This window comes from Pan troglodytes, chromosome 1, assembly GCF_028858775.2.
Source record: "Pan troglodytes isolate AG18354 chromosome 1, NHGRI_mPanTro3-v2.0_pri, whole genome shotgun sequence".
In the NCBI taxonomy this organism is placed as follows: domain Eukaryota; kingdom Metazoa; phylum Chordata; class Mammalia; order Primates; family Hominidae; genus Pan; species Pan troglodytes.
Window position 1 is genome coordinate 144,188,629 of NC_072398.2, and position 22,804 is coordinate 144,211,432.

General features: G+C 40.1%; 2 protein-coding genes across 3 annotated transcripts in view; one reads left to right on the forward strand and one right to left on the reverse strand.

Annotated features, from left to right (window-relative positions):
* The window catches only part of HS2ST1 (heparan sulfate 2-O-sulfotransferase 1), a 197,809-nt gene extending 186,448 nt beyond the window's left edge, over nt 1-11,361 (reverse strand). For both annotated transcript variants that reach the window (XM_524759.8, XM_009424641.5), the window contains exon 1: nt 10,801-11,361. In XM_524759.8, coding sequence (XP_524759.2) covers nt 10,801-10,924 — 124 coding nt within the window. In that variant the 5' untranslated portion in view covers nt 10,925-11,361. The remainder of the gene's footprint in view (nt 1-10,800) is intronic.
* Nucleotides 11,362-11,527: 166 nt separating this feature from the next.
* SELENOF (selenoprotein F) overlaps nt 11,528-22,804 on the forward strand; it is a 49,965-nt gene continuing 38,688 nt past the window's right edge. The window contains 2 exon segments of the mRNA NM_001145843.2: nt 11,528-11,933; nt 22,514-22,681. Of these exon segments, the coding sequence (NP_001139315.1) occupies nt 11,850-11,933; nt 22,514-22,681 (252 nt within the window). The 5' untranslated portion in view covers nt 11,528-11,849.

The following is a 22,804-nucleotide window of genomic DNA, read 5'->3' on the forward strand; positions in this document are numbered from 1 at the left end:
AAATTACCAGATATGTAAAGAAGAAAATATGGCCCATAATGTAGAGAAAAGCAAATCAATAGAAAGCAACCCAGAAATGACCCAGATGATAGAATTAGTAGACAACAACATCAGAAAGAGTTATTATAACAATATTCCACTTGTTCAAAAAAAATTAGGAAAAGCATGTGATATGGTTTGGCTGTGTCCCCACCCAAATCTCATGTTGAATTCACATGTGTTGTAGGAGGGAACTGGTAGGAGGTAATTGAATCATGGGGGCAAGTCTTTCCCATTCTGTTCTCATGATAGTGAATAAGTCTCATGAGATCTGATGGTTTTAAAAAGAGGCGTTCCCCTGAACAAGCTTTCTCATTTTTTGCCTGCCACCATCCACATAAGATGTGACTTACCCCTCCTTGCTTTCCACCATGATTGTGAGGTTTCCCCACCCATGTAGAACTATTAAACGTCTTTTAGTTAATTGTTGTCTTGGGCATGTCTTTATCAGCAGCATGAAAACGGACTAAAACAGTAAACTGGTATCATAGAGTGGGGCATTGCTGAAAAGATACCCAAAAATGTGGAAGCTACTTTGGGACTGGGTAATAGGCAGAGGTTAGAACAGTTTTGAGGGCTCAGAACAAGACAGGAAAATGTGGGAAAGTTTGGGAACTTCCTAGAGACTTGCTGAATTGCTGATAGTGATATGAACAATAAGGTCCAGTCTAAGGTGGTCTCAGATGGAGACAAGGAATTTGTTGGGAACTGGAGCAAAGGTGGCTCTTGTTATGTTTTAGAAAAGAGACTGGCGGCATTTTGCCCCTGCCCTAGAGATCTGTGGAACTTTGAACTTGAGAGAGATGATTTAGGGTTTCTGGTGAAAGAAATTTCTAAGCAGCAAAGCATTCAAGAGATGACTTGGGTGCCGTTAAAAGCATTCAATTTTAAAAGGGAAACAGAGCATCAAAGTTAGGAAAATTTTAAGACTGACAATGCAATAGAAAAGAAAATTTCATTTTCTCAGGAGAAATCCAAGCCCACTGAAGAAATTGCATAAGTAACAAGGAGCTGAATGTTAATCCCCTAGACAATGGGGAAAATGTCTCCAAGGCATGTCAGAGGTCTCCACGGCAGTGCTCCCCCATCACAGGCCCAGAGGTTTAGAAGGAAAAAATGGTTTCGTGGGCCAGGCCCAGGGTCCCCGTGCTATGTGCAACCTAGGGACTTGGCACCCTTTGTCCCAGACCTCCTGCCATGGCTGAAAAGGGCCAACGTAGAGCTCGGGCCATGCCTTCAGAGGGTGCAATCCCCAAGCCTTGGCAGCTTCCACATGGTGTTGAGCCTGCGAGTGCACAGAAGTCAAGAACCGAGGTTTGAGAACCTCAGCCTAGATTTCAGAAGATGTATGGAAACACCTGGATACCCAAGCAGAAGTTTGCTGTGGGGTGGGGCCCTCATGGAGAACCTCTGGTAGGGCAGTGTGGAAGGGAAATGTGGGGTTGCAGCCCCCACACAGATTCCCTACTGGGGCACCACCTAGTGGCACTGTGAGAAGAGGGCCACTGTTCTCTAGACCTCAGAATGGTAGATCCACTGACAGTTTGCACCGTGCACCTGGAAAAGCCACAGACACTCAATGCCAGCCTGTGAAAGTAGCCAGGAGTGGGGGGCTATATCATGCAAAGCCAAAGGGGTGGAGCTGCCCAAGGCCGTGGGAGCCCAACTCTTGCATCAGCGTGACCTGGATGTGAGACATGGAGTCAAAGGATATCATTTTGAAGGTTTAAGATTTGACTGCCCCGCTGGATTTCCGACTTGCATGGGCCTGTAACACCTTTGTTTTGGCCAATTTCTCCCACTTGGTATGGCTGTATTTACCCAATATATCTAGGAAGTAACTAACTTGCTTTTGATTTTACAGGCTCATAGGCAGAAGGGACTTGCCTTGTCTCAGATGAGACTTTGGACTGTGGACTTTTGAGTTAATGTTGAAATGAGTTAAGACTTTGGGGGACTGTGGGAAGGCATGATTGGTTTTGAAATGTGAGGACATGAGATTTGGGAGGGGCCAGGAGTGGAATGATATGGATTGGCTGTGTCCCCACACAAATCCCATCTTGAATTCCCCTGTGTTGTGGGAGGGACCTGGTGGGAGGTAACTGAATCATGGGGGCAAGTCTTTCCCATGCTGTTCCCATGATAGTGAGTAAGTCTCAAAATATCTGATGGTTTTAAAAAGAGGCATTCCCGCCAGGCGAAGTGGCTCACACCTGTAATCCCAGCACTTTGGGAGGCCAAGGTGGGTGGATCACGAGGTCAGGAGATCAAGACCAGCCTGGCTAACACAGTGAAACCCCATCTCTACTAAAAATACAAAATATTGGCCAGGCGTGGTGGCAGGCACCTGTAGTCCCAGCTACTCGGGAGGCTGAGGCAGGAGAATGGCGTGAACCCAGGAGGCGGAGCTTGCAGTGAGCCGAGATTGCGCCACTGCACTCCAGCCTGGGCGACAGAGTAAGACTCTGTCTCAAAAAAAAAAAAAAAAAAAAAAAAAGGCGTTCCCCTGCATAAGCTTTCTCATTTTTTGCCTGCCACCATAAGATGTGACTTGCTTCTCCTTGCCTTCTGCCACAGTTGTGAGGCTTCCCCAGCCATGTGAACTGTAAGTCCAATTAAGCCTCTTTCTTTTGTAAGTTACTCAGTCTCGGGCGTCAAAACGGGCTAATACAGGATGTTAAGGAAAGAAATGATACATAATTTTTTAAAGACCTATATTGAACTTCTAGAAGGGCAGGGGGAGGGGTGGGAGGCAATGCCTGAGATAAAAAATAAACTGGGTAATATTAAAAGTGGATTACATACTGCAGAAGAATTGGTGAATTAAAGACCTAGCAGTAAAAACTATCTAAAACAACACACACACACAAAAAGACTGAGAATGACAAACAGAACATCACTGAACTGTAGAACAATTTCATGTGGTCTAATGTAAGTGTATTTTGAGTTCCTGAGAGGAGAAGCAGCATAGAAAAACTAACATGTGAAGAAATAATAGCCAAAAATGTTTAAATGTAATAAAAACTGTAAACTCACAGATCCAAGAAGCTCAACAAACCCCAGGCACAAGAAACATAATACAAGGGCCATTATAATTAAATAATTAAAAACCTAGTGAAACTCTTAAAAGTAGGCAAAAGAGGAAAAATAAAAGACACGCTAAATATAGTTGAACAAAGAATGATGGCAACCTTCTCATCAGAAACAATGCAAGCCAGGAGACAATGAAGCAACATCTTTAAAGTACTGAAACAACAAAAATGTCAGCTTAGAATTCTATACCCAACAAAAATATCCTTCAAACACTATAGCAAATAAAGACTTCTTCAGACACACAAAATGAAAAGAATTCATCACCAGTATATTTTTAAGTGTAAGTAATGTTAAAAGAAATTCTTCAGAGTGAAAAAAATGGTACCACATGAAAATCTGCATATACATACACACACACACACACACACACACACACACACACAAAATGAAGAACACTGGGAATGGTAAATATGTCAGCAAATTTTAAAAAAATTTTTAAACATTTTATATATTTTTAAAATATAACTAAGTTAAAGCAAAAATAATAATGTATTGTAGGACTCATGTATAGAAGTAAAATGTATAATGACGATAGCAAGAACCCAGAAAAAAGTGGTAATATATTAAGGTTCTTATACTACACATGAAATTCTAACATGTATACCATAAACCCTTAAGCAACCACTAAAAAAAAAAAACAACAACAAAGAGCACTGCTAGTAAGTCATCAAATTAAAAAATGGAATTTAAAAATACCCCTTTAATCCTAAAGACAACAGAAAAAAAGGAATCACAGAACAGTTAAGACAAACAGAAAACAAATAGCAACTCATGAATTTAAACCCAACCACATCAATAATCACATTAAGTGTTCTAAACATTCCATTAACAAAAGAGATTGTGAAATTAGATGAAAGATTAGATGCTGTCTACCAAAAATCCACTTTAAATATAAATACACAAGTAGGTTAATATTAACAGGATGGGAAAAGATATACCACCTGACACTAATCAAAAGAAAACTGAAGTGTCTGTATTAGTATTAGACAAAGTAAGTATCATAGTCCATTGTGTGGTACTATAACAAAATACCTGAGACTGGGTAATTTATAGAAAACAGAAATGTATTCCTTCACAGTTCTGGAAACTGAGAAGTCCAAAATCAAGACACCAGCATCTGTTGAGGGACTTCTTCTGGCATCCTCACATGGTTGGGGGTAGAAATGGCAAAAGGGGGACAAATGCTGTCTTCTTACGTAGAAAAAAGAGAACACACTGCGACAAGCTCTTTTATAACAGTATTAATACAGTTATGAGGGGAGAGCCCTCATCACCTAAACACCCTCCACCCCCCGCCCCAATACTGTTGCATCAGAGATTAAATTTCCAACACGTGAATTTTGGGGGAGACATTAACACCACAGCAGTAGGTTTCAGAGCAAAGAATATTACCAAGGATAAAGATGGTATCTTGTATAAAAAAAAGGGTTGGTCCATCAAGAAGACATGACAGCCTAAATGTGCATATACTTAATCACAGCACTTCAAAATACATGAAGCAAAAAGTGACATAAAACTACAAGAAAAACAGACAAATCCACAATTATCAAAGATTTCAAAACCCCTCTCCATGACTGATGAAGAGGCAGAAAAAAATCAAGAATACAAAACACCATAACAATACTACCAACCAACTGACATCTACAGCATACTTCAGCCAATAACAACAGAATACATATTTTTCACATTCACCTGGAACATTTACCAAGATAGTTTTTTTTTATTTGTAATTGACAAAACTGTATATATTTATCATGTACATGTTTTAAAACATGTATATATCATGGATGGCTAAATCAAGCTAATTAAGACAACATGCATTACCTCACATACTTTTTTGTGGTATGGTGAAAACACTTAAAATCCACTCTCTTAGCAATTTTCAAGAATACATTGTGACAGGAGAATGAGGGAAAGCTTCGGGAACCATGTCTTTAGGAAAGTGAGGCATCAGAATCGGGTGCACAAATGACTCAACAGGAGCACTGACAGTTACCATCTATTGTTAACAGGCAGAAAGGCAGAATACGTAAGTACAGGTACTGGTAGGTGGGTAGATCTTAAAAATAACTAGGCTATAGTGAACCATGATTATGAAGTTCATCTATAAGTACATCCTTCAAAAATGGTCTTTCTGGAGAGCAATGTTTGAACATTCATTATTATTTCAATTTCTCTAAGTGCCAAAAAGCTATTAGAAGGCCTACCAGAGTGGTGGACAGACATCCTGGAATTATCTTAATTGAGATCAACTATTTCAGGTGACTACTCCATTGGCACTAGACATCCTATTCAAGACTAATAAGTGAGGCACCAATTACCAATTCTAGAATAACTGTATTCCTATTAACCCAAAGTCCTCAACACAGTAGCTACTATGAGGTTTTCCAAATGATTTCAGAAGTGAGGAAATCTAGCATTCTCTGGAACATCTTACAGGTATTGCTGCATGGTTTCAGGAACTTACTTGTAAAAACTACCAAATTCCAAAAAGCAGTCTCAACCTTGGCCCTGGAATTAGTTGTTTAGTCTAGTAGAGTTTTAAGAACATAATGACTAACATTAATTCTCACCAATGGATGATTACATAATCCATTCTCAATTATTTTCCCCATGTAAAAGATTATTCCTAATGTGCTCATAAATCCATATAGGGATGTAAGAACACAGTCAACAAATATTATTTACAATGCTAAAACCCTATAGAAAATAAAGTTACCAAGCACATAGTTCTATCACTTATGTGAAAAAATATTTCACTGCACTGTTCGACCAGTCAATATTAGCAACAAGTGCGCTCTTGAAATTCGGGAAGAACTACTTTTTACCAGTCACAAATTCTGACATTTTATAGTAACGAGTCACAGTTAAATAGTTTTCATTTGGATTCCCTGTCCTTTTCCATTTCTCACTAGAAAATTCAGTCTACATTTTAATACAATGAAGTATTAACTTCATTTGAAGTTGGAAAAACTTCTCTTTTTCACAGGTAATAAGCTTATCTCCTAAATTTAACTCACAATCTGCATGTTATGTTACTAAAAACAAAAAAAAGTCCACTAAATATGAAACATCTACTATAAATCTGTGATCCTTGCCATTAAAGGAATCACATACTCCTTTGCAAATCTGATGAAAGTTATGTATATAATTTCAGGGAATTCGCTGATAGCTTGAAGCCTATTTATGGGTCCCCGAGGTTTAAAGAATCTCTGATTAATGGAAAATAGCATCCAAAATTGATCCAAGAACATATGAAAACTTAGTATGTGATTAAAAGAAGGAATGTTAACATACAGTTGGAAAAAATGATTTACTGAGAAAATCATGATAAATCTCTGTAAACATACAAATGGTTTAAAGAGCCAAATGTAATAAACTATAAAATACTATAATAAAATACAGAAAATGTACACAATCCTGGCTCTGGCTAAGTCTTCCTAAGCAACATATGAAAACGACTTCCCTAAATTGATAGATTTAACTGTGTGTATTTTAAAACTTCTATATGAGCAAAACACACCATAAAGTCAAGAAACAAATGGCAAACTTGGACAAAAACAAATGCAAGAGGCCGGGTGCAGTGGCTCATGCCTGTAATCCCAGCATTTTGGAAGGCAGAGGGGGGCAGATCACTTGAGGTCAGGAGTTCAAGACCAGCCTGGCCAACATGGTGAAATCCTGTCTCTACTAAAAATACAAAAATTACCTGGGCGTGGTGGCACGTACCTGTAATCCCCACTACTTGGGAGGCTGAGGCAGGAGTGAGCCGAAATCGTGCCACTGCACTCCAGCCTGGGTGACAGAGCAAGGCTCATCTCAAAAAAATAAATAAATAAATAAATAAATAAATAAATAAAAATAAAAAAAATTTTAAAAAGACATATGACAGATAAAGGATTACTAATTCTAACATTTAAAAAAAAAGTAAACCACCCAATAGAAAAACAGAAAAAATTAACAAATAAAAGGGCAATAAACATATGTAAAGATGTTCAACCTACCTAGAAATTAGAAGGTAAATTAATTGAATATATCATTTCACAGCCTCACACTGGCAAAAATTAAAAGCTGATTATCTTCTAGTGCTAATGAATGTGTGCTGGCAGTGTAGATTACTACATCTTTTGAAAAACAAAAAAATGTTGAAAAGTAGATTTTTAAATCTGTTAAATTATAAAATATGTATATTCTTTGTCCCAGCAATCTCACATACAGAATTCATCCTAGCACAAAATGACATCAACATGAGTTAAACGGACATATAAGGATGTTTCCTGTAATTGTTTATAATACCAAGAAAGAAAAGAAACACTCAAAAAAATTATATATATATGTATATATACACACGCACACACGCGACAGATGGGAGACAAACTGAATGTCCGTTACTAGTATAATGGCTTAATAATTAATGATACATGCATACTTTGGAATATTATACAGCTATTATTAATAGAATGAGTAAGTCACATCTATATGTACTGACCTGGAAAGATGTGTATAACATTCAAGGCAAAAAAAGCAAGCTGCATTGTAATATGTGGACTACAATGCCATATTTGTTTTTAAAAAATAAAAATAAAAAGCTGTATTACTGAATTTTTTTTTTTTAGGAATTCCTAATTAGTGAATTTCCCAAGTAGTCAATGAGTACACCTCAGTTTTGAATACATCTATTGCTCTATTAGAAGTCTCACCATCAAAATACTGTACTCTCAAATCAAGGTATATTAAAGCCACTATCAGACAATACTATCCTTTGGAATCTTCTACAATGAAAATGATAATAACTACTTTTAAGGACAAAATGTTTAATAGGTTTTTTATGCCAAAATAAAAATGCTTTCTTAACATTGTGATTTTGCACGTATGGAAAACAGCTAGATTTTTCTTTCCTATAGTAAAAATAAGCTATCTAATTCAGTTGTTTCATTGGGTAACATAATTATGTTCATTACATGAATATAAACAAGGGGCAGACGTTACATTAAACCAATTCCTTTGTATCAGAAATTCAATTTTCTCTGAATGATATTCATTCTTAGCAATAAATGCAATTAAACACTGATATTACAATTTTAAAACTCTATTCAAATACCTAAATCTCAGCGTAATGTCAATATAAAGTCTTAAGCAGCCGGACATAATTAAAGGAGCACTTGATTTGGAATCATACATACCTGGGTTGCAATCCTGGCTCTGCCACTTAAATGCGATGTAGTCTTGGGCAAGTTATATAACCTCTCTAAGCCTGTTCCTGCATCTGCAAAAATGGCTTTCTGTTGTTTTTTGGTTTTTTTTTTTTTTTTTGAGACTGAGTCTCACTCTATTGCCCAGGCTGGAGCGCAGTGGTGTGATCTTGGCTCACTGCAATCTCTGCCTCCCAGGTTCAAGCGGTTCTCATGCCTTAGCCTCCTGAGTAGGTGGGATTACAGGCGCCCGCCACCCCGCCCGACTAATTTTTGTATTTTTAGTAGAGATAGGGTTTCACCATGTTGGCGAGGCTGGTCTCGAACTCCTGACCTCAAATGATCCGCCGGCCTCGGCCTCCCAAAGTGCTGGGATTACAGGCGTGAGCCACCGTGTCTGGTCAAAAATGGCTTTAAACGGTGTTCTTACTTTAAACACGAGTATCTACGATGAAAAGTGCCTAGTACAGAATCTGGTTGTCAAAATATGGTTTCCTCTGCTAGGCATGGTAACACCCACCTGTAGTCCCAGATATACCCATCTACAGTCCCAGGAGGATTTTGATGCATATTTACTACTTTTTATGAAATTTTCTTTCTTGTATCACAAGAAAGCACTTTATATTTTAACTGTGGCATTATACATCTTCAGGTAACTTTCTTTTAAAAATCATTCAGATTGTGTCTATGGAAGCAATTTTCAAGTATATGGGGAAAGAAATGTTAGGAAAGGAGGAAAATCAAAAACTTAAGTCATTCTAACCCACTGTAACGTGTCTAAGAAATCAACTCCAGAGAATTCCAAATAGTAACAAAACAAAAAATAAGCACAAATTTTAATTTTAATATAACTTTCCACTTCAAGAGGAGTCTTTTTTTCTGTAGAGCTGGATCATTAATAACGCCAGAATATGACCCTGAATGTCGCTAAATGGATCCAAAAGAAAAGAAAAACCATACTGGATAACCTTCAATATTTAAAGTGGACATTTTTTCCCACCACACAAGATATATATTAATAAAAGAATTCGTAAATAAACTGAGTATCTCTTCAAATTTTACTCTAGAATTGAGGACTGGAAGTATCTCTAGTTTTCCTCCAACTTTAGTTGCACTTCACTCAGATTTACTTGATGGTTTTTCTTTCAAGGCTCTTTAAAATGTCAAGGCTTTTGCAAAGCCTTGTACCAAAATAGCTACTATACATAATATTACAATTATTTTCTGGTACATTTTTCCTAAAAATTAATCATCCACTCACAGTAACATCTATTTCTTAGTCTAAATTACACTGCTGAGGGTTTTTTGTTTTTGTTTTTGCTGGCTTCTCAAAAGGTATTTAAAATGATTTTGAGGTGAGAGTATGCAAAAAACACTTCACATTACTTTTCCATATTCAGATTACATCCTCTTGAGCTGATTTTTAAGTGCCATGTACATTTTTAAATCAAAATTTATCACTGTCATTCTTTTAACTCTCGCTCTCCATGCTGAGCTCTTCCAAATGCCAAAGTGCCCTATTAATCCGAAAGTACCTATTATCTGTGCTTTTTTCTGGCCTGTCTTTCACAACTTCACACCAACTTTTTGTACTTTAGACCCCCTCACCCATGAAAGCACCTGTTAACCCTTTAAGGTATTTAACCATATGGTTAGCTTTCCGCATAATCCTACTTTTCCTTTAACAAACACAAACTTCACTACATAATTCCCCTTCAGCGTTCCCTCCTCTTCGAAATTCACATCAACACTGCCCCGAAGCAACATACATAGGCATCCCTATTCTCAAGTCCCAATTCATCAGTTTAGCGCCACTAAAGAATTTAAATCTCCGGACCCTCATTTCCGTAGTCCGATGAAGCTTTTCACTCGCGTTCCTGCACTACCCGGCCAGCCTCCCTCAGCTGGCAATTACAAGGTCCCTTGCTGCCCGGAGCACAAGAGTGCAACTCGCTACAGTGTTCACATGTTGCTCTCCGTCATCCCAGCATCTCCTTCCATTTCTGCGCACCTATCCCTTCATGAGCTCCCAAAAGAATTCGTATCCAGATGCCCATAGCTCAAATTAGAATACCCCTCGTCTGACATTGCCAGGGCTTCCTGTACGACTTCCAAGAGAACACGCGATGCTAAGCGCTTCTGTCTCCGGAGACCAGCAACACACGCTCCCCACTGAGTTCGGTCTTCTCTCTCGCTCTCTCTCCGCGGAATGCCTACTTCGGGGCTACCCTTTGGCTAGGGAAGCCCAACCTTGCAACCTCTGCCCCGTGACCTCGCGAGCCCAGCACGCCGCTCAAGCTTAATTCAACCCATTCTTAGAGCTCTTGCTCTCGCTGCCCCTCGTTCCCGGTTCCCTTTGAAACCGCTTTCAACCCCCGAGCCAGACCCCAGGTTAGATGAACGCCCACTTGCTCCGGCGGCAGCGCCTCCTCGGCCCCTTCTACAGCACTCAGCCCGGGGCAGTTCAGTTCCTCACCTAGCTTCGAGCGGGACTCCTCCAGTTTCTGGATCTGGTTTTCCAAGAAGAGCATCGCCACCGCGAAGGCCACCACCGCCAGCAGCTGCAACTTGGGCGGCATCATAATCCTGAGGAGCCCCATGAAACCCGCTGCTCGGGATCAAGACATACCGCGGGGGGCGGGGAGCGGGGCCCCGGAGGCGAGAGAGACGCCGGGAGGAGCCCGCCGAGCCGGGAGCGAGGCAAAGAGAGCGCGACAGCGAGAGAACCACCGCAGCGACCCCCCTTCTCGCCTCTCCAGTCCCCCTCCCCCAGGCGCTGTCACCAACGCCGCTGGTGTCCCCTTCTCCTCAGCCGACTCAACGGCCGCCCCCTCCAAAAGCCCGCGCAGCAAACAGCGCGAAGCTGCTGCCGGGCTCTCGCCTCCCTCTACTGCCTCAGTCCCCGACCCCCGCGCCCGCCTGCTTGCCCGCCTCCCTCTCTTCCTTCCTTCCCTCCCTCCTTTGCTCGCGGCCGCGCGCCCCTCCACCAGCGCTGCGGCTGCGCCGCCCTCATCCCCGCCCCCGCCCATCCCCCTCCGCCACCACGCGCACGCATCCGCGTACGCTGCTCGGCAACCAGAAGCCCCGCCCCTCCTCCCGTTCGGGTCCGCTTATTGGACGGAAGAGCCCCTGCGCTTCGCTCCTGGTTCGGTTTACGGTTGGTTTCCTCTGCCACAGAGCTCAATCAAGACGACATTCAATTGGGTAAACTTGGAGAAGAAGGCGGGGCTAAAACTGGCGAAGGCGTGGCTTCTTGGCTGCTTGACGAAGTGTCGTGAATGAAAGAAAGGAGACCGCAGAAGTAAAGAAGTGGGGAGTTTAGGAAAGTGCCTGATTTGGGTAATCGAAAGCACCCAGTGATTGTATTTGATGACTTTTAAGCTTTCATATGCCATTATTTAATACCTGTCACTTCCAAATGAGAGATGTAAGGGCAACGGCCGTTAGCGTTCTGTTTTGGATCAGGCTCTGGAGTGGACGCCCCTAGCTTAGGGGTCCTTCTAGGCAGCCAGAAACCTGCGGAAAATGGTAGCGATGGCGGCTGGGCCAAGTGGGTGTCTGGTGCCGGCGTTTGGGCTACGGTTGTTGTTGGCGACTGTGCTTCAAGCGGTGAGTGTAGATCACCTTCGCAGCTGCCACAGGGAGAGTAGGAGAGATTGCAGCTGAGGAAGACGCAACATTCGGTCCTGGTTGAAAAGGGTGGGGAGGACTGCGCTTCCTTAATGACTGCTGCGGCCAGAATGCAACGTGGCTTAATTTCTCGGTTGATCCTTTTCCTTCCCCGCCTTGGGTTTCTAGCAGCAGTTTTCTCTTGACTTCAGATTGTCTTGGGTACTTAGCTTCTCTTATACGGCTCTTGCCAAAAACAATCTGTAAACCACACCAGGTGGGAGGGGGGAATAATAAAGCTTGGCAAGAAGTGGAGGTTGTTTTTAAATGGACAGAAATGCAAGAGACTCATGACGAGACTTCCAACTCTTAGAGGCAAGTCTTCAAGTCGTTGGTCCAGGCGAACAGTTTCTGTTTACCTCTCTCGCGCGCGTGCTCTTTCATTTTCACTACTTCTGTTAGTCTCTTAACTTCCGTTCTCCTCTGCTATTCATATACGGCTGGCTGCGCTTGAGTGCGATTTGTGCTTTTAAACAATGTTGTTGGAGTAAAAGGAGCTATCTATACCAAAGTATAATTCATTTTTGAAGTTAGTTTTTTAAATGATGTTCGTTGTCTTCTTTAAAATAAGGCAGCGTTTTTTATTTCATTTTGCTCTATTGGCAGAATAGTTGGGTGACCTTTGAATGGGAAAAGTGTACTTTTAACTTATTTCTTCTCATATCCATGTTCTGCTGTGTGAATAGTAAAATTTTAGGCACAGTGCTGAAAGCTTTTACGTTTTTTTATCCTAGCTTAATTCTTCGGGTAGTCTCTAATAAGGAGACCTGGTTTAATTTACTTATCCAAGGTCGAGGGTGTTAGGGACTACACCGGAGTCCTCTATGAACACCTGTACTTACCTTTCTCAAAGAGCTTGAAAGCATCCTGGCTGTTTGCTTTGGCTACTTTAACCAAAAGGTGGATTCTTAACTTCTGTAATTAACATTCCAATTATCTTGTTATTCAGGCATTTGGTGCTAGGAATTACTGGATCACCTCTCCCTAAACTTTCTACTGTTTAAGGGTTTTTGCACATCTTTAGGTCATTCGAGATAACATTTCAGGTTGTCTTTTTTTGATCTCCCTCTGTCTTTGACTGTCGGTTGTCTATAGCTGTGTAACCGCCCTAAAACCTAGTAGCTTAAAACAGCAATGATTTCTCATAATTCTGGGTCAGTGGAGTAGAACTACTCCACCTATGTTGGTTTTCCCCTGGCCTCATTTATGCTTTTTGTTGACCTAGTAGGTCAGCTAAACCGAAAGGTTCCAGGATTACCACTGTTTATAGTTGGTGCTGTCAGCTCGAGGACTTGGTTCTGTTCCGTGTGACCTCTCATCCTCCAGTCGGCTAGACCAACTTCTTTTCATGGCACTCTCAGGGCAGCACTCCAAAAGAGCAAAAGCTACAATGCCTTTCTAAAGCCTTGCCTTGGAAATCACATATATTACTTCCATCACATATTTCTCAAAGCAAGTCACAAGACTAGTTCACATTTCAGGGATGGAGAAATAGATTTCATCTCTACATGGGAGGAATGACAGAGTCACTTTGCAAAGTGTGCATACCAGGATAGGAGGTATTTATGGAATTAACTAATTCCATATGTAATAATGATAGGAATTAATTAAACAGCGTACCACAGTGACTGTGCACAGAATCCAAACCAGAAATTTGAATGTCATATTTGACTCCTTTCCTTACATATCTCATATCCAGGGAATTGCTGAAACTTACTGATTTTAATTCCTAAATATCTCAAATCCATCCACTTATTGTTAATCACTCAGGCCATAAACATCTCTCTCCTCAGAAATAACAGCGTCTTGGCTCACCGTTTGAATTATCCCTGGCTGTATTCAGAATCTAAATGGTTGGCTTTGCCTTTGTCAGCTTCCCAATTGCCCAAGCCAAAAATTAGTCATTTTTGGCCAGTTCTGGTGGCTCATTCCAGTGCACTTTGGGAGGCCGAGGTGGGCAAATCACCTGAGGTCAGGAGTTCAAGACTAGTCTGGCCAACACGGTGAAACCCCGTCTCTAGTAAAAATATAAAAATTAGCTGGGCGTGGTGGCGCATGCCTACTCGGGAGGCTGAGGCAGGAGAATCACTTGAACCCAGGAGGTGGAGGTTGCACTGAGCTGAGATTGCACCATTGCACTCCAGTCTGGGTAACAGAGCAGGACTCTGTCTCAAAAAAAAAAAAAATAGTCATTTTAAATTCTCTTTCCTTTCACTGTCTGAATTCAATTAGTCGTTAAAGCCTTAAAAATCTCTAAGCCAGTCCACTTAATAATTTTGTTTCCACAGTTAGTACTTATATTCAGGCTACTATCTTTGCCTAGAATTACAACAGCTTCCTTAACTAGTCTCCCATCTCATTATTTCATTTCCAGTCTCTACAGTGCATCAAGTGATCTGCCTGAAATTTTAATCTGTCATGATTAAAACTCTTCAGTGGCTGCTTATTGTTTTTAAGGTGAAGTCTGTCTTCCTCAATGTTCCTTAAGGAGGCACTTGTTTGTCTATCCAGGCTTATTCCCCAACATTTACTTCTATTAGGAGAGCAGAAAGGTACAAGTGGAGAATTGGCATCACTTGTTTAGCTTATTTCACATACTGTATTCTCCCTCACCAGACCTTTGAGCATGGTGTTTTCATTACCTAGAAGCTGCTTCCCAGCTTCTCATCCTTTCCTCCCTTTCTCCTACCCTACAACAAAAATGGCTGTCTTCTACTTACTCTCTTTCTGTTCTTAGCAGAAAAATCACTTCCTCCAACAAAGCTTCGCTATACCTCAAGTTTGGATTAAGAGTCTTTCTATGTGCTCCAGTGGTGATCAATATTTGTTCTCTGAGATACGTTCCATAGTTTTCTTTAATAATTTCTTGTTCTTTGGCATTCTCCTACCCACTCCCAAAGGGAAGTACCCTGTCTTTCCTGTTGACTGTTTTATCTCTAGTGACACATATACAGAGTAGTACTGTACTTGATGTATAAGTGAAATGTTTGATGAATGAGTTAGAGAATCCACAAGCAAAGGCCTGAAAACCTGAAAGTATGAAATCTGTTTGGAAACTATTAAAATCAGCTTCAGTTACCTTCATAGAGCTCTATTATCAGTGATCCCAACTGGAGGTGTGTAGATGAAAATTGTTGGGAGGAGGAGAGGTTAAAAAATACACGTGCTTGGACTCTGCCTTAGATATGATTCAAAAATTTGTGGTAGCTGTGCAACTCTAGCTGGTAAGTACATGTTAGACTGAAACCTTTTTTTTTTTTTTTTTTTTTTGAGATGGAGTCTTGCTCTGTTGCCAGGCTGGAGTGCGGTGGCATTATCTCGGCTTACTGCAACCTCTGCCTCCCGGGATCAAGCCAGTCTCCTGCCTCAGCCTCCCAAGTAGCTGGGATTACAGGTGCACGCCACCACGCCCAGCTAATTTTTGTATTTTTAGTAGAGACGGGGTTTCACCATGTTGGCCAGGATGGTCTTGATCTCTTGACCTCATGATCTGCCTGCCTCAGCCTCCCAAAGTGCTGGGATTACAGGCGTGAGCCACCGCACCCAGCCAGACTGAAACCTTTTGAGGCAGGAATCAACTTACCCATTTTTTTGTGAATGTGACCCCCACAGGATGGAACATCCTAACTTACCATCAAATAAAACTACTGGGTTATCAGCCACAGCCACACCATTCCGCCAAATATTCCCAAAGACAGCCATCATACACAGCCTTTTTCTCTCAAACTCTGCCTATTGAATTCATACTCATGACGTATAATTTAGTGGGAAGTACACTACTTTAACGAAATGTATTTTTTAGTTTTAACTTCTAATAACTGACTAAGGCAAATTAATTTACTCTTGGCCTTTGTTTCTTTATCTCTTTCTCCCTGAACTAAGATGTTTCAATAGAATGCAAAGCTTAACTCACATTCCACTTCCAGACTTGCAAAGTTAGATGTAATTTCTCCCTTGCGTATTGTATCATCATACTTTTTTTTTTTTTTTTGAGACGAAGTCTCGCACTGTCACCCGGGATGAAGTGCGGTGGTGCAATCTCCGCCTCTCGGGTTCAAGCGACTCTCCTGCATCAGCCTCCCAAGTAGCTATGATTACAGGCACGCGCCCCCATGCCCAGCTAATTTTTTGTATCTTTAGTGGAGACGGGGTTTCACCATGTTGGCCAGGCTGGTCTTGAACTCCTGACCCTGTGATCCACCCGCGTCAGCCTCCCAAGGTGCTGGGATTACAGGCTTGAGCCACCACCCCGGCCTTGTATCATCATACTTTATACTGTATTACACAAATCCACATGGTCTTAACCAAATCATAGCTCTGTGTGTGTGTATGTTAGTATCCCTCCACTCCTCCCGTCCCCGTGCCAATTAGAATGTAGCCAAAGAGAATACAGGGACCATTTTTATTTTATATTCCCTTCGTTGTGTCTCATATGTATTTGTACATTTAAATCCCTCTGAAGCGTAAATGGCCCCAGTTCATTTGTGTTGTTGCTCCATGCCATCAAAGTCATCAGGATATTTGCAATTTGTGTAGAGCAGTGAGGAAGCCCAGCCACTCTCAAAAATACAAAAATGACTCAGAAAAGAGAGAGTACTGGACAATTCACCCTTATTGAACTGTTATAACTTCCCTAAGGTTTATTCATGTCTCTTCTGTAGTAACTAGTGCTTTTAAGAAAAGAAAGCAAGAAAAACCTTGAAAATGAAAAGGAGTATAGATAATTGTTGAAAAAGCAGTAAGAAGTTGGAAACTGCATGTCACAGTTAGCCCAAGGGGAAAAAAAGATCAGGTGGCATAAGTAGTTGGCAGTAGTGAAATCTTTGGAAACTTCCATAGGAATTAAAGGGGGATGAGGGAACAATTTCTTGACACTTTGAGATTGAGATACTGCTATGGATAAAACTGTCATTGGGACTGCACTCGTGTTTTGTTAATTGATACCTCTGAGTTTCTTATACTTGACAAGTTGAGTTTTTATCACTGTCTACTCCTCTGAATAGCTTTAATTTCAAGTTAATAACTGCATATTTGTCAATATTTCAGTGAGGTAACAACTGGATATCAAGTTATTTAATCTGAAAATACATTGAGTATGCTTAAATAAGCAATAGAAAAGTGATATTTTAGTACAGTCTTAGGGAGCTGTTTATTAACGCTCCCCAGAACTAAGTGATGATATTCAATCCTTCCTTCAGATCATGTGTAATGTTTTCTCATTCAAAAAGGCACTACACTAAAAAGCAGTATAGAATGATAATTGTGTATCATTCTTTCTGAGATGCCCCCCACTCCATTTCTTCACAGGTTAATATCTCACTGGGCCTTACGGATCACACAGTTAAAATTGTTAGTGCTTTTGTTATTAGTGGTACATATGATAATGGTGTATCATGGGTTCTGTGAAATATGGTAGTCAGTAACAGTGGTTAGGGGCATAGAGAGCAGGCCAGAATTAGAATCTTGTTGCTGTCATCTCTTGTTTCCTGTGTGGTCTTAGACAAATTACCTTAACTATCCTAAACCTGTTTCTTTCTTTATAAAATGGTGATAACAATACCTTTTTCACAAGATGGTTAAGATTAGATGGAATAATAATGTAAAGTACTTAACAAACTATCTGCTGGTTTATAAGAGCTTGCTGTAATGGCCATGTTTCTGGTATTCATTTTCATGGAGTTCATTCTGTAATCCCATCTATTTGCTTTTGTCTCAGATTTGGAGTTTGCTCAGAATTACATGAGAAACCTCTGAGTTTCCTGAAAGTTATAAAGACCAGTGAAGAGACAACGAATATGTAGGTGTAAGTGTAACAAAATATATAGCTAGATCAGATTTTTAAGGTAATGGTATAGTACAGTTAACCCAGTTTCTCTGCTGCCAACTCTCATCTAGAAGGAACTCATTAATACTGGAAAAATAAAACAGTGAGTAATGCATGGAGAAGGAGGGAATAGAGCCTTTTTTTTTTTTTTTTTGAGATGGCGATTCACACTTACCGCCCAGGCTGGAGTGCAATGGTGCAATCTCAGCTTACTGCAATCTCCGCCTCCCGGGTTCAAGCGATTCTCCTGCCTCAGCCTCCTGAGTAACTCAGATTACAGGTGTGCACCACCACCCCGGCTAATTTTTTTGTATTATTAGTAGAGACGGGGTTTCACCATGTTGGCCAGGCTGGTCTCAAACTCCTGACCTTAGGTGATCCACCCACCTTGGCCTACCAAAGCGCTGAGATTATAGACGTGAGCCACCACATCCAGCTGAACCTCTTAATTTGTCAATTTTGCTTTGAAATAGAGAAAGCTAAATGGTTATCCTAGCCAGGAACCCTGTCCTTAGAAGCTTTGTCTTTCTTACAAGTGTGGCTAATTAATCTAAAATTTAATATTTGATCTTAATGTGCAAATTTAAATGCCAATCAGTTACTTTTGGCAATTAAAGGATGGCAGGAATAATATCAAACTCTCATATATTAGCATTTATCTGTCAGGTACTTAAAAATACTTTCTGATGTCCTTAAATTCAAAGCCTTAAGTCTGCAAAACCAGTGATAGAACAGCCAGAAAAAAGTAGTTTACCTAAGAAACTCGATACCTTGTATCTCCCCTATACTTATCTTTTATCCCATGTCTAGTATAGTGATAAAAACATTTATATAGTGTTTTGTGATTTTTAAGTGTGCTTTCACAGTGGAAGGTGAGCCTAATACCAACATGTATTCAGTACCTACTGTGTACTGGGCGGGATGCTAGATGCTTTCTGTGCACTTGCTTCTTTAATCCTCAAAACTCCACGAGATAAATGATAATACTCCCTGTTTAGAAATAAGGTTGCTCTGTGATGGCATTTGAATCTAGATGTGTGTTAAGACTTTGAAATACGTGATGTTTTGCATAGTCATGCTACCTGTCAGTAGGTGCTCCATAAATGCCAGAATAAAACCAAATAGTATAATTGCATGATTATTCATTTGAGGTTCTTATTTTGTTGTTTAAAAGGTTTTGGTAACAGTTTTATACGTTTGTTAAGGAGTTCACAGTTTCCAAAGTGATTTCATTCTTATTGCCTCTTTCAGTAACTATGGCTGCAAAACAGAATTACCCTAAAATTTAGTGACATAAAACAATTGGTTATTTTGCTTTCAAATCTTGTGAGTTAGCAATTCTGACAGGGCACAGCAGGGATGGCTTGTCTGTTCTATGATGTCTCAGACCTCAGTTGAAACACTAGGGCCTGAAATCTGAAGGTGGTTTACTCACATGTCTAGTAGCTGATACTGGTTGTCAGCTGGAGTTTTCAGTTGCTCTCTACATGGGCCCTTCCATGTTGTCTCTCTTGTATAGACTTCTTTACAGCAGGTTGGCTAAGTTCCAAAGTTGATGTTCCTAGAAAGAAAGAATACTAGCCAGGCAGAGGCTGTTTGCTCTTTTACGACCTACCCTCAGAATCACATAACTTCCTTTAAACTCTGTTGTTCAGAACAGTCATGGCCCGTGCCCAGATTCAAGGGGAGGGAACATAGACCCCACTTCTCAGTGGAGGACTAACATTGTAAGAACATGTGAAATGATATGTACACATTGATGCAGCCTTTGATACATATTGATTGTCTTGTTTTTGGAAAACACAATCTGCTCATTGTTATATTTGATTTTCAAATTATCCTGTGAAATAAATGAGGCAGATCACTTTACTGATGGAGAAATTACCCAAAGTACTAGGATGGTAGCAAGTGTTTTATAGTTAAACTAGAGAGATCAAACACACAAATTAACCAATAAAGTCACAGTTCCCTCCCACTAGGCTGGGATGTCTCATCTGTTTTGAAAAATTATACATATGACATTATTACAGAGATAGGATTAAAGATGTATAAAATATCAAATCAGCATTTTGGGTGAATATGCCAACAAGTACTTAAATTTTCTTTTCATTGGGAAATGCCACTGGATATTAATCTACCTGGTGAGTTTAGAAAAGGATTGACACACTGCAGCTGGTAGGCCAAATTCAGTCAACCCGGTTTTTGTAGAACAAATTAACATAAGTAACAAAATGAAGCAAAGTTTCATTGGAACACAGACACACTCATTCATTCATTCATGTGTTATCTGTGACTAGTTTTTGCACTGCCATAGCTGAGTTAAATAGTTGTACAGAAACCATATGGCCACAAAAGCCTAACAAAATTATCTGGCCCTTCACATAAAGTTTGCATACCCTTAGTCTAGAAGATCAGTCAGTTGCAGTTAATCTGAAATTTCCCCTACCTGAAGCTATGGCTTTGTCCAATTTATTTATCCAACAGATATATGAAAACTGTCACAAGTGAGGGAAAGACAGAGAAACAACTTAATGCTTGCCTTCAGAAGAGTTCATAGTATTGTTGAGGAGTCAGATTTACATAGTACAGTGTCACAAACGGTACTGTTTTACAACTGTGCACAACTTTCTCGGAGAAGAAAAGTACTCTGGCTAAAGATTGAGATCTGATTTTTTTGGTCAGTGAAAGCTTCCTAAAAGACTAATACTGATTAGATTCTTGAAAATAAGTAGGATGTTACAAGGTGAAGAAGTGGAAACAGAACCTTAAATATAGGGGAGACTGTGAGCAAAAGTGTGTTTGAGTAGGGCTTTTATACTTCAAGGTACTATAGGAATTCCTTATAGCAGGAGGAATTGAGGAAGTAATGAGAAGTAGCCTTGGCAGTGAGCATTTAAGCCACTGAGGCAGGAAAAGACTTGAGAGCTTTTTAAGAGAATTATGAAAATATATTAATTGGTTGTGAGAATGGTGAAGAATATGGAGTGTGGGTCAGTAGGATGACTGATCTGGGCAACTAGCTTGTCAGAGAAATGATGCCATTTTACTAAGATACTGAATACCTTAGGAAGAATAGATTTAAGAAAAATATAAGTTTCACTGTTGCAGATTTTGAACTTGCAATGCATATTCAACACCTAAATGTGATATTGAGTGGACTGTTGGCTTTGGAAGCCTGACATTCAAGAAAAATACTTGAGAGTTTTCAATAAATGCATATCTGAAGCCATGGATAAATATGCAGTAATAAATAGAAGGCATGTAAAGCTAAGAGAGAACCAAAAACAGAACTGTGGGAAACAATAGCATTTAAGAGATGCATAGAAGAGAAAAGTAAAGGAGGACAGGCCTTTGGACGGGGTAGTTGAAGCAGAACAGTTTTGAATGCCTTTGCATTTGGTAATTTTGGGCAAATTTTGTGGAGTAGTAGGAGCAGAAACCAGGCTATATTAATGAGTTTGGGATGTTAGGAAAAAATAAAGATAATAGAAACCAAGTTATAGTAACAATTCAGAAATGACAGAATGTGGGAAGAGCAGTTAGGACCATAGGGCTTAAATATAGCTAAAGGTTGAAGTATTGATGAAATGAAGTATCTGTTAAGATAGAATCCAAAGAGGAAGTAGAGGGATTGGCCTTAGACAAATGGAGGTATACCACATTCACTGATAGGTAAAAAAGAATGGATGAGGGAAGGGAATATTGTTGAAAGCCTGCTTTTGTCAGCCATTCTGATTGATTAAATCATCTCTGATTAAATGTAACGATTTATGTAAAGTAACCATAGCAATCTGTTTTATGTAGGAAGTATTGCCCCTTAATTTATGAGTGAGGAAATTAAAGCTTAGGGAGGATAGTTTGCCCAGGGTCACGAATCTTGTAAGTGGTGGCACTATTACCTAAAACCAAAAGTTTGAATTCTGGCGTGCTCTTGTCTGCACCATCCCCTTTCCCGTCCTTCTTCTGCTGGATGTGACTGTAGATAAACCCTACAGTTAATCTTACTCCATAGACCCATATGAACAGATGTTGAGTTCTTAAAATGAAACAAAAATTATTTTTTCTTATAAGAAAATTCCTTTTTAAAACAAATCTTTAAGAAAATATTTCTGTGATAAACATCATGAACAATGATATGTCTTTTCTTGTTAATCCATATTTTAGCTAAGCTGAAAGATGATGGATGTTTAAGAAAAAAAGCTTGTAGGGGAGGTGGGAGAAACCAGACTATTACATAAGGTTACAGAGTTTAAAAAAGAATTTATTGCTGGGCGAGGTGGCTCATGCCTGTAATCCCAACACTTTGGGAAGCCAAGGTGGGCGGATCACGAGGTCAGGAGATCAAGACCATCATGGCCCCCGTCTCTATTAAAAATACAAAAATTAGCTGGGCGTGGTGGCGTGCGCCTGTAATCCCAGCTACTAGGGAGGCTGAGGCAGGAGAATCACTTGAACCCAGGTGGCAGAGGTTGCAGTGAGCCGAGATTGCACCACTGCCCTCCAGCCTGGCGACAGCAAGACTCCGTCTCAAAAAAAAATAAAATTAAATTAAAATTTAAAAGAATTTATCTCCAAATGAAACATTTCAGTAACTTGTCTTCAATGTGTTAGTTTTTGACAACCCCGTGTTCTCTTTTTGGAAAGCTTTGTAATATAAATATGGAATTGTGTTTTATTTCCCATTTTTTATTTTCAGGTGTCTGCTTTTGGGGCAGAGTTTTCATCGGAGGCATGCAGAGAGTTAGGCTTTTCTAGCAACTTGCTCTGCAGCTCTTGTGATCTTCTCGGACAGTTCAACCTGCTTCAGCTGGATCCTGATTGCAGAGGATGCTGTCAGGAGGAAGCACAATTTGAAACCAAAAAGGTACTGTTTTCTAGTATATTCCTTCCATTGGATGGTTTAGTTGAGATAAGGTAAAAATGTAAGTTGCTTAATCAATTTAAGTGTAAAAAAGCCTCTAAGCTTTTACATTTTTTAGTAAAACTC